The 11,660-nt window shown below is 40.6% G+C and overlaps 1 protein-coding gene across 1 annotated transcript; it reads left to right on the top strand.

Moving 5' to 3' along the window:
* Positions 1-5,985: 5,985 nt before the first annotated feature.
* Positions 5,986-11,655, top strand: LOC118125532 (synaptic vesicle 2-related protein). The gene is made up of 16 exons (XM_035184215.1): positions 5,986-6,142; positions 6,257-6,378; positions 7,473-7,558; positions 7,656-7,754; positions 7,851-7,922; positions 8,014-8,138; positions 8,221-8,284; positions 8,405-8,530; positions 8,616-8,744; positions 9,270-9,343; positions 9,716-9,792; positions 9,886-9,990; positions 10,391-10,502; positions 10,595-10,676; positions 10,761-10,850; positions 11,027-11,655. The coding sequence occupies exons 1-16, from the start codon at positions 6,081-6,083 to the stop codon at positions 11,207-11,209; spliced, it is 1,608 nt and encodes a 535-aa protein (XP_035040106.1). The 5' UTR covers positions 5,986-6,080; the 3' UTR covers positions 11,210-11,655.
* The last annotated feature ends 5 nt before the right edge of the window (positions 11,656-11,660 follow it).

Below are 11,660 nucleotides of genomic sequence, written 5' to 3'. Positions count from 1 at the left end.
GGAAACCATCAATAATATAGTGCCTGTCCGGGAACGGAAGAAAATCTCGTTCTAAATTTGTATGTGTGCGTGGGTTAGTATGTAAGAGATGAATTACATGTTTCCGGAACATACAAAATGTTTCCATCTATTGCTAAATAAGTAAGGTCATGACCTCACTCTGTAAAGTGAGATAATATATTGTAATTTGTCGGAACACAATTAAAACTGAATTGAATGACACGTTTGGGTTTTTCTAAATCACACTTGTATTATTTGTACACTTGCCATTGTTGCAGCTCTGTACACTCAATGTTTAACCTTTGAAAATATATATAACTTTATATAAAGTTCCTGTTTTTTATTGCAACATTCTAAATATGTCTCACAGTATAAAAGGTAAAAGAAAATGCTATTTAGAACAGCAAAAAATTATTAACAATAATTTATTTACTCAGTGTTACAAATATAATACTGACTCTCTTGACAGATGTTAAAACAACAAAGAAGTCAACCTCTAACAACTAATGGCAATAATTAAACTTTAGAAATGAAATACCCCTTAAATATAAACTGTTAAATAGCTAACATGAACATTAGACACTGACCTAATGTGATAAACTAAGATTGTAGCAGTAATAATAACATGAGAAACCAGAAATGTCCTCACAGAGGTTGAAACTATAAATGCAGATGAACAGTTCTTCTGACAGACCAACTATTCTTTGTGACACTTGCTTTTGCTGTAAATTTCCAATGAGGGGTAAAAAAATGAGCGGCTTCTCTCCGTCACTCTGCCCTGTTGTTGCTCTGTGGGCACGGAGCACGGGACAGAGATTTTATTCCATTCAAAAGTAACATGACCTCCACCGAACACACGGCCAGTGAGAAAACAAACACTATCCTGTAAGACAATGGACAGCTCTACCAAAGAAGTGGAAGATAAGAGGCGACTTCTCTTGGCAGCGCTGGCCTCTGATTTAAGTGTGCGAGTGCAAATGACCTTTAGCGGTTAAAGGAAGAGAGACGACCACGGATGAATCAAACGCTCCGAAACGAACTAGTACCATAGAACATCAAATTTTGATGCCAGGCTTCATCAGAACAGGAAAGTCTATCTGACCCGGAGACCATCACCCGAGAGGGCGCTCCATTGTCCCTGTCTATCCAGTATGGTGCCGGATCCTGTTACGCAGCCACAAAGTGGCAGTTAGGCTCCTGAAAGAGATAGCGCTCCTCGTGGGCCACTGACTGACACCACGCATCACCCGGGGCAACACACATTTAGGGGGCTCCAGGTGTCCAGAGAAACCTGACCGTCAAACAGGCCTCCATCACACCAGTCCAGTGCCTCCTCCGTTGCTACTGTTTCACACTAACACGCAAGACACGGTGAAAAACTCATCGCCCTGTTTGCATTGCATTGCTGAATGGTAAAGAATCAACTGAACAGAAAAATCCATTTCAGTGTTTGTTTAAAGCAACATTCATTTATTTTTGTCCACCTGGAGGCAGTGAAGCAAGCTGAAAACACCACGTTCACACATTATCTTCACAGAAACATGTTGTTGTGAAGCTGCTAGTGAGCGAGTACCTATGTCCTCAACACAAGCATTCATTTAGACTTGTGATCCTTGCCACCAGGTACAAAGTCACTTTCCTTTTAGCTCAGTTTTTGGTCTTCACCGATTCATTAAGGAACAATGAGGATCTTTAGCTGCTAAATGCTTCTCTGGCTGGTTCACCGGCAACGTTGTCTGTGATTTGGTGCCACAGATTTTTGCCAAAACCCAAAACAACACGCTGAAAAAGGCTAAAGGGCACAGATACACATAGAGATCATTTCTGAACAACAATTAACACCTTTAATATTACACTTAGTAATTGGATTTGTGAAGTCAGAATAAAAATATAAATTGGTGCAAATTTAAAGTTTATGTGAATCTACAAATATTTTGACCTGTACTGTCTCATTTTTCTACAAATAAAAGAACATGTCAGAGAACTTTGAAACAGTAGTTAACTATACACACACGCCAGGTCCATGTAATTACCTCCTTGCTTTCCAAAGCCATGTGAGTCATGGCTGAATCAGTCCTGTGTGACGAGCCTGATAAATCCAAACTGTTCTGAACGTCAGTCGTCAGGTGCACAACTCAGTAAAAAGGGTTTTCAGTCGGTGAGAAGTTCTCCCATAGTTCACTCTGTTCAAGTCAGCCACTGGTATTTCACCGAGAATCTTCTCTTTCTCCTCTGACCCTCAGGTTTGCATCGGCCCCCTGATTCAAACACTGGCTCGCAGCGGACCTGGTACCACGCCTGGGACTGAGAGGCCGGGATGAGGAGGAGGAGGAGGATGAGGAGGGTGACCCTGCTGCTTCCTACTGGGCTGGCGTCCCTGCATTCTGGGTATTGGTGCAGTGATGAGCTACCTGGCTCTGGGAGCACTGAGCTGGTTAAACATTCATGGAGCGCCGGCAGCAAACGTTCATTTCAGTGCTTCACCTGAGTGATGAACAGCTACACTATGTGTTTAAGGACGAGTGTGTGTGTGTGTGTGTGTGTATCTGCAGGTATGTTACACAAGGATGTGGTAACTGTATCCTCCCGGAGACCCCTCCTCACCCTCCTCCCCACAAAATTACTGCACAGGTATTCGATTACTGATCTTTGATTAGGCAGATGCATTTCAAACTAATTACTAACTGTTCATTAGAGACACACACAGCGATCGGAACCAATTTCATCACAAATTAATTACACATGTACCGTCATATTCTCATTTAATTATCGTGAATCCTCTGACAAAACCTCATATAGTATCAAAGTAATTAGAGTATGAAATGATCAAATGGACTTTACCCTATTTTAACACATAAATCAACATTAATTTCACTAAATATATATATTTTTTATATTTATTGAGCATTTTTTGCCATTGTTTTAAAAAAGTGAAGGAAAGTGAAGGAAGACGAGATAAAGATGGAGCCAACGTAGCAAGCCCTCTATGCTATTTCTAAAATGGACATTACACTTTAAACATTATTCCATCCTGGTGCCTTTGTCTTATCTTTTTCTTACGTTTCAGTTGTGACAGGCCTGCGGGCCGAGTAACGTTGCCCTCCAATTCCGTCTGTTTAAATTTTAACATTGCGCTTCCTGCAGGCATCAACAAAAGGCATCTTACGTTACTGCCTGAAGATCGGCCGCAACACGCAGTGACATAAGAGAGCACTCTGGAAAAAAACATCAATTAACATAATGTAATCCATTATGCAAATAGTGAAGGATTTTGAGGATCCGCTCCATCTTTAAAGAAGCTGCTTTTAGAATGTGAAGGTGCTCAATAAAAACACACAGACACTTGCTAAAGGTCACATCTTATTGATTTGTGGTGAACCTTAAAAAAACCTAATGGTCCCTAAGGATCAGTGGAGTATGACCATTTGGATTCTAATGAATATATCACATATCAGCATTTGTGAGTGTTTGCCAATCACCAGAGGGACATTCGTATAGTTATACATACACTTTGCAGATTGTTTGTCATCCATCTATGAAGCTCTGAATATATTTCTGACAGTTTTGCTTTAAAGATAAATACTGTACTATAAAAGGAAAATTTAAATTAAAATAAATCCCAAAATGAGAAAACATTGTAGATTATGAAAATGAACCAACAGTCACAGCTCTGATAATATGAACAGGGGATTGTTATAAATTGTTTGATATTAATGTAAATGTAAAATCTGAGTTTTGGTTCCAATGCACAAAATAAACAACTTTTTGATAAACTTTAAGTTTTCACGCATAAACACACTTCTCACCAGTAAAATCAAACTTCTCAAATGCATCGTTGTTCAATGCAGTATTCATTAAATTATTCATAAAATAACTGTGTCTGATGAAGTGCATTATAATATGATCCAAAATATTTAAATAAAATATTTTGATTCCAAAAAGGAGCATTAAAATACAAGAAGAATAAGAATGTGAGCATTAATCATCAACATGCATTTGGTATTTGATTATTCGGACCAGACTCAGTTCTTGGAAGCTGTTGTGGCTCGAAAGAAAAAAAATGTATTTCATGACATCACCCCTGCACTAAAGATTCATATTGATAGAGTAGTAATCAGAAAAGCTGAATACTTTAACTGTACGGACTCACACACACACACAGACACACAAGCATACACCCACCTCAACACCTCACCATCAGATAGGAGCAGAATAACATGGCCTGTTGCAGTCTCGATTCTACAGAGTGAAGGACGAGTGTCCTTGATCCACCACTTGTCCAAATAAATATTCACAGGCTCAATTAGGCCCAAACAACTAAACTTTCAACTGATCCCTTATTCATGTGAGCAAACGGATTGCTGTCGCAGGAGCAGGACTCTGAAGGCCACAACAAGCTGTGAGGATATTAGTTTTCAGGGGACCGAGGACACAGCATCACAAAACCAACTGATTTAGAGATTTTCAACATCCAAGCGACTTTGCATGCAACTGAAATCATAACAGCTTCAATATCTGTTACCAGGAAAAGTCATTTGCATAATACATGAGCATTTATCTCATCGGGCTAATATTTTAGTTTTCAAGCATAAAAAAAACCACCCAAATCTTACCTCTGCGTCCATGTCGCAGTTCTGTAAGTAAATCTAAAAGAAGCTCTGCTCGGTCTCTGTGTGAGTCTGTGTGAGTCTGTGTGAGTCTGTGTGAGTCTGTCCAGCCGATGTGACCGCAGAGGAAGCTGCGAGGACGAGGGACCGGACTGTAATTTCTACCTGTACTGTATTTATGGCCGTCCCATAATGCAGCAGCCTCAGCATGTCCTCACTGTGTCCCACTTTGCTTTGATTTTCAGGTCGACCTTATTCACTTGAAAGGGCTGAGAGACTCCAGCAGCTGTAGATACAGTTTATTGTATTATTTTATTAAGATATTCTCACAGAGAGGAAACAAACTAATTCAACTGTACAAATTAAATGTATAACACACTGTCAAACAGTGGTGCAATGTAACTAAGTACATTTACTCAAGTCAATAGTGTACTTGACTTTCTTTTATGTAATTATACCGAGTAGATTTACACATTTACACACATAGTGGATTATTGTTCTTTTTACTCCACTGACATTTATCATTGCAAAAACATATATTAGGATAAAAATAACAAAATACATTTTTAGCTTTAATTTATATATTTATATTTAAATAACTGCTCGTGCAGTAGCAGAACTTAGTAGCAGAACAAGTTTCTTATTTGTCGTTTTTTTTTTTCCTGTATATTGTTGTCTTCATCCGTAGCAATGTAACATTCTGATTATTTTTACTTAATCGGATGTTGAATGTAAACCTTTAGTTTGTAATGTGCCTTTGGGAAAAGTAGAGCACAACCTGCTGACGGCTGGAGGCTATAACAGATACTGAGCTGCTCGGCCTCAGAGCTGGAGACAGGCTGCAACTCTCCCTGATCAAAACCTCAAAACTCACTTTACTCTTTTAGCAATACTTGTATTCTTACATTATATGCGACCTGTCTGTGGTCGTGAGGGAACGGGGCCCTGAAAATAATTAAATGTAGCCAACTGTTCTTAGCCTTGATTATTCTACTTGTTACGTTTTTGTTTTAAATTAAATTTCTCACGATAGATAATGTTTGTATTTAAATATCTGGCTTGGTGGTTGTTTTCATCACACTATTGACTCAGATTTCATCTTTTATTGTTTTCACATTTTGAGATTTAAGGGGATTTATGTGATGAGGCTGGACTATTTATTCATTTATCTTATTTATTTTTCTTGACAAAGTTACAAAGCACTTCACACTAGAGTAAAACAAGAATAAAACTACAATAAGGTCAAATGAAAAGTGTTGTTCTCTACTTTCACTCTCATAATTCGCTCACGGGTGTGACTCCCCCTCTCACCTGTGCAGACTGCTGCTCTCTTATTGGTTGAGCCTGGAGCCTGAAACCTGAAACAGGTAGAGAGCGGGTCTGGCGAGTTGAGGTGTGAGGAGGTGACGCCCTCTGCAGAGTGGAAACAGCACACCGGTGTTTCTGTGTGTCGCTGCTGGCGCTATCTCTGAAATGGACTCTTTCCTCAGACCTGCTCAGGTCACCTACAGGCGCTGGAGGAATCCTGAACTAAGGTAAAACAGGGAAATGTAGGGATTTACACTCCTCCCTTGAATGTAGATCATGATCAACTCTGACGTGTTTATTTAAAACGTCTGTTGCTCTCCTTCCTCTGTGGCGACTTTCAGGTGTGAGGCGGATTTCGTGGCCGACAGTGATGAGTCCCAGGGAACAGAGAACGAGATCTGCACAGTGACCTCAGCCTCCAGAGAGTCTGCTCCCAGCACTGCGTCTGATCATCACACTGAAGGTTCCTGCAACTTCACAGTTTACTTATCTCTATATAATGTGAAAGTATGTGAAGTTATTCATTATGCAGCTGCCAGTGCTTTGTTGTTATATTACTGGATTCTTGTTGGAGCAGTAACATGACATAGTTTGATTGGGTGGAGTTGAATTTAACTCTTTCATATATTTGTTTGTAGTTTTGTACGTAGTGTTCTACGTATTTTTAGTAGTTTGAAATATTATTTTTTTGTAATTATTTAGTGTGTTTAACAAAAGTTTTGTAGTTTTATATTTTATATAGTAGTTTTATATCTAGTTTTTAGTATTTCTATATATTTTAGTATTTTTATATATATATATATATGGTGTTTTACATATTTTTAGAAGTTTTATATATAAGGTTTTACATAGTTTTTAGTTGTTATATATATTCATTCATATATTTTAGAGAGTTTATCTAATCTATCTTGTCTAAAGTGTAGTGATGTAAAACTGCAATATTTCCCTATGAAATGTAGAGGAATAGAAGTAGAAAGTAGAATAAAATGGAAATGTGTACATTTAAATACTTAAATCATGTGACTCTCCACAACCATCTATAATACACACCCACCTTATCAGGTGGTCTATTTAAGCAGAGAGAAATTTCCCATCATCCCCTTTGCTCGCACTGTTGCTGCAGTATTGCTACCAGTTGCTTCAGCCCCTCCACCACCCCAGCATCCACCTGTAGGCTCCGACGGGGGGTTACAAGTATTTGCTCACCACTCCCATCATTCCTGTGTAATCATATGGGGGAGTGATTAAGTTGGAGCCTAGACACCAAACACTAAACCTGTTCTAATGCTGCAATAAATGTTTGAACGTGAGTTGTCTGACTGAACTCCAGTTCAACAACTCTCCTCTGAGCGTGAGTATTGATCTGAGATCTGTTGTCAGCTATGAGTCTGATGAGCTTGTGCTGGAGTCATTCATCAGCTTGTAGCATCCTTACATCACATGACAATATTTGAGTGTGTGTGCGGTTGCATTTCTGATGGAATTAGTTTCTTTGGATTCTTACGTGATGCAGTTCTTCAGAGTGAACTCACAGCGACCGTCATGTCTCCTGAACAGAAACCTTTACAGTGGAAGAGGCACTGGACGCTGTCGGTTTTGGGCCGTTCCAGTGGAAATTGTCGCTCCTCACCGGACTCTCATGGGTAAGACTCCTGAAACACGCGGACCGGTCGTCTCTCCCTGATTTCCAATGCGCCGACTGTGCGTCTGTCATGCAACGCCGTGTCTCTCTGAGTGCAGATAGGAGACGCCATGGAGATGATGATCCTCAGCATCTTGGGACCACAGCTGCACTGTGAGTGGAGGCTGCCCAGCTATAAGATGGCTCTGCTCACATCGGTAAAGTCTGTTGTGTTGGTATTCTACAGCTTGTTGATATTTACGAATGCCTGATAATGTTTCGTCGGTTTAACCTTTTTCCTCTCTCTGACTCAGGTGGTGTTTGTCGGGATGGGGATCAGTTCACCTCTCTGGGGGAATTTGTCCGACAAGAAGGGCAGGAAAATTGTGGGTATTGTCTCATTTCTCAGGTCCTCACATATGATTTGTGACATTTTTGTTTTATTATCTCACGTGCTTATGTTTCTGCGGTGAACAGGGTCTGGTGCTCTGCATGTGCTTCACTCTGTACTACGGCCTGTTGAGCGCCTTCGCTCCGATGTATGGCTGGCTCTTGGTCTTGCGGGGCCTCGTAGGCTTCGGCATCGGTGGAGCTCCTCAGGCGTGAGTTCACTGTTTCATGACGAGACGCCTCCAAGATTTGTTAATGTTAAACAGCAAAGACAAATATTTGGTCTCTTTTTAGGGTGACATTCTACTCAGAATTCCTCCCGGCGAAGAAGAGAGGCACCTGCATCATGCTGATTGCGGTACTGTGGTGATTTTGTTATTAATGCAAGATTTTACTTTATTCTTCTATTGAATATTTAATCCAATTGAGTAAAACAGTTCATTAATTCCCGCCTGATTGATGTGTTTGTGTGCATCAGATGTTCTGGGCAATCGGTGCTGTGTTCGAGGTCCTCCTGGCCCTGTTGATAATGCCCACCCTCGGGTGGAGGTGGCTGCTCGGCCTGTCCACGTTACCAGTGGCAGTCTTCATTTGCTTTTGCTATGTACGTACTCTACCTTTACAATAGAGATCCCGAACACAAATCCAGCTGCAGTCAAACTCTCAACCGAACGTTCTGTGTCTCGCAGTGGCTGCCGGAAAGTCCTCGTTTTGACGTTTCCATGGGAAGAAGTGATAAAGCCTTGGTAACTTTAATGTCCATCGCCAAACAGAACGGCAAGGCCATGCCTCGGGGGAAGATGGCTGCTTATAAACAGGTGCGGTGACAGATGTTTTACAGAATGTGAAAAAGAAGATTGATAACTTCTAACCTGCCCCACTCTTCCATCACAATATTCTGAATGACCTATCAAATTTTACTTTACGGAAAAAACAAGTACTTTTAGCTGGGTTTACAGCAGTGACGATATGGTTGCAATGCGTTAGAGGCCTCTCAACTCTTACTTTTCATGACGAGTCCATGGAGAAAAGGAATCGGATCCATCAGGCTTGGTATTAATTTATAATGAACTTCAAGGACCGTTTGCAGTGATGCGTGATTGATTGATTGACTTTTCATTTAATCAATATAGTGCAAACAAAGTCCAAACAGTCTTCACGTTATATAATGAGGGCTCAGGCAGAAGCAAATGCTTTTATACAGCTACTGCATATATTCTTATCTTATCTTAAATTATCTTACTTTTAAGTTTTTTGTGTTCTTCATGCATTTGTATTTATTTGTATTTTTATGTGTCTTTGGATAAAATGAAAAAAAAAAAGATTGAAAATAAATTTTACAGAATAACCTTGGACGGATCAAAGATCTCTTCGCTCCTCAGTACTGGAAGACGACTCTTCTCCTGTGGTTCATATGGTTAGTTTAAATTACACTTTCTACTTGAACAAAGGAAGTGATTCAATGGAGGTTCGATTACCAATCGCAAAAACAGGTATCGGCCCAGTTTAAATTATTACTTCACCTTATAGATGTGCATTGTATGGTTTTAAGTTTCCTGTTCTTGTTATCTATGTCTCTGATTTACTGAAACCTATATGTGCAGGTCGTATTACAGAAGCAGTGGTTGGTATCTAGGGCACCAGGTACAATAATAGTGAGCTTTCCTTGTGTGTTAGCACAGTGATGGAAGCAAAAGATGCTTCATGGGAGCCCATAGCTATCCAGCCATGTATTTAAATATTTTAAACCCTTTGTGCGTGACACAACTGAAGTGTTTTTTATCCAAAGGTTTTCAAATGCCTTCGCCTACTACGGCATAGTCCTGTTGACAACTGAGATGTTCCAGGCTGGAGATTCGTGTGGAGGTAAGTGGCAGCTGCTCCAGGTGGATCTGCTTTTTACATTTGTCTTAATTTGAGCCAAATACCAAAAATAAAAACCTCCCTCCTTCCTTATAGCGACGCAAGGGGCCAAGATCGAGCCCAGCTGTAGTCTGGAATGCAAATATTTGACATCGGCCGATTACAAAGACCTTTTATGGACGACGTTGGCTGAATTCCCAGGTGAAGTACAGTATATTTGCGTTTTTTCCTATCAGCTGTGGAGTAGTAATTGGAGCTGTGAGGTAAAGACACGTCATGATGCTGCGGCCGAGAGCAGCGTTAAGCTTCCTTACGTCTCTGTCATCATCAATAAATACTGTAAGAAAATCTGAGAGATCACAGAAAGTCTAATCTAATAGATTTCATACAATAGAATTGAGGAGGCAAAAGCATTTACATGTGATGCACATGTAAAGCTGCACCACATTTAAATTAAGAGATTTTAAATATTTGAGGAAACCCCCCCCCAGGCCTGCAGCAAATCTAATGAATCCAATGCAAATGTTATGTTTAAGGGAGTGGCACGGCTGAATTGTTATTTATCCTCACTGTCACTGTATCTTTCTCATGTTTGTTCCAGGTCTCGTGCTTGCCCTCCTGGCAGTTGAGTTTATTGGCAGGAAGAAGAGCATGGCTCTGTGTTTCTTCATATTTTCCTTGTCCATTCTGCCTTTATTCGCTTGTATCGGGAGGTAAGTTGGTCTCTGTGTGCCTTAACTCCTCATAAAGCAACCAAAACAATACATTAAAACACTCTCATGCCTTTCTCTTTCTGTTTGTGTAGGACGGCTCTGACAATCTTCATCTTCCTCGCCAGAGCCTTCATCTCTGGAGGATACCAAATTGTTTTTGTTTACACACCAGAAGTAGGTTTTATACACCATTTTTTTACTTTTTAAAAATAGCCAATAAAATGCTTAACTACAATTTTGTTGCCTCTTTTCTCTCAGGTGTTTCCTACAGAAATCCGAGCCTTAGCAATGGGGGCTTGCAGTTCGATAGCCAGGCTGGGTGCTCTCCTCACCCCCTTTGTGGCACAGGTATGAGGCACAGTGCTACATATTTTGCTATATATCATTAAGCTGTACTAATTTTCATTAAATAACAGCTTGTTTACGTTGTTTATTTTTGTGATGCTGTATTACAGGTTTAAATTCAGAGTTGTTATAGCAGACGATCGTTCCGATTTCCCTCCTCAGTGTGTTTTTGTTTCCAGGTGATGCTCAGAACATCAGTGTATTTGACGCTGTCCGTGTACTGTGGCTGCTGTGTGCTGGCTGGCATTGCGGCCTTGATCCTGCCCATTGAAACGCTAGGCCGAGGTCTGCAGGAGTCCAGTCTTGACCAGGAGGCCGGAGGACAGGCAGACAACACAAGCAGTCAGGATCCACGGTCCTAGGACAGGGTTTAGGTTGACCAGGACAAACGCAAATAGAAGAGGAAGAGGAAGGATGTGTTGGTCGCCTCGCAGCCTGCGCCGTGATGTGGCTGTTGTCTCTTCAACTGTGGGCTAAATCATCTGAGCGATGATGGGTGAAGAGCAGAGCGGGACAATCACATTACAAGCAGCCGGTGATAATCAAGGGTGGACCTACTGCCCACGTCAGGCGACCGGAAGCACATTGGTGCTCGGTTTGTTTATGCTCTCCCCCCATTTCAGTCATGAGGACAAGCAAGGGACATTTTGGGGGGGAAATGACGCACTGTGAAGGCTCTGCTTTGAGCTACACATTTTAAGATTTTGCCCTGAAGAAGCTGTAAAGTTTATTTAGTAATATTCCGATAAAAGAATATTGGTTTATATTTATTTTGTATGTATGCCTTTTGTATATTAAAGTTGTTCAGCTTGT

Source organism: Hippoglossus stenolepis, chromosome 18, assembly GCF_022539355.2.
Source record: "Hippoglossus stenolepis isolate QCI-W04-F060 chromosome 18, HSTE1.2, whole genome shotgun sequence".
NCBI lineage: Eukaryota > Metazoa > Chordata > Actinopteri > Pleuronectiformes > Pleuronectidae > Hippoglossus > Hippoglossus stenolepis.
The sequence above is the reverse complement of the archived record's forward strand: the minus strand, read 5'-3'. Positions and strand labels throughout refer to the sequence as shown.

Coding starts and splice junctions, on each gene's coding strand:
- LOC118125532 (XM_035184215.1), top strand. CDS start 6,081: ATGGACTCTTTCCTCAGACCTGCTCAGGTCACCTACAGGCGCTGGAGG. Junction 6,379..7,472: donor GTCTGATCATCACACTGAAG/GTTCCTGCAACT, acceptor TCTCCTGAACAG/AAACCTTTACAGTGGAAGAG. Junction 8,285..8,404: donor CCTGCATCATGCTGATTGCG/GTACTGTGGTGA, acceptor TGTGTGCATCAG/ATGTTCTGGGCAATCGGTGC.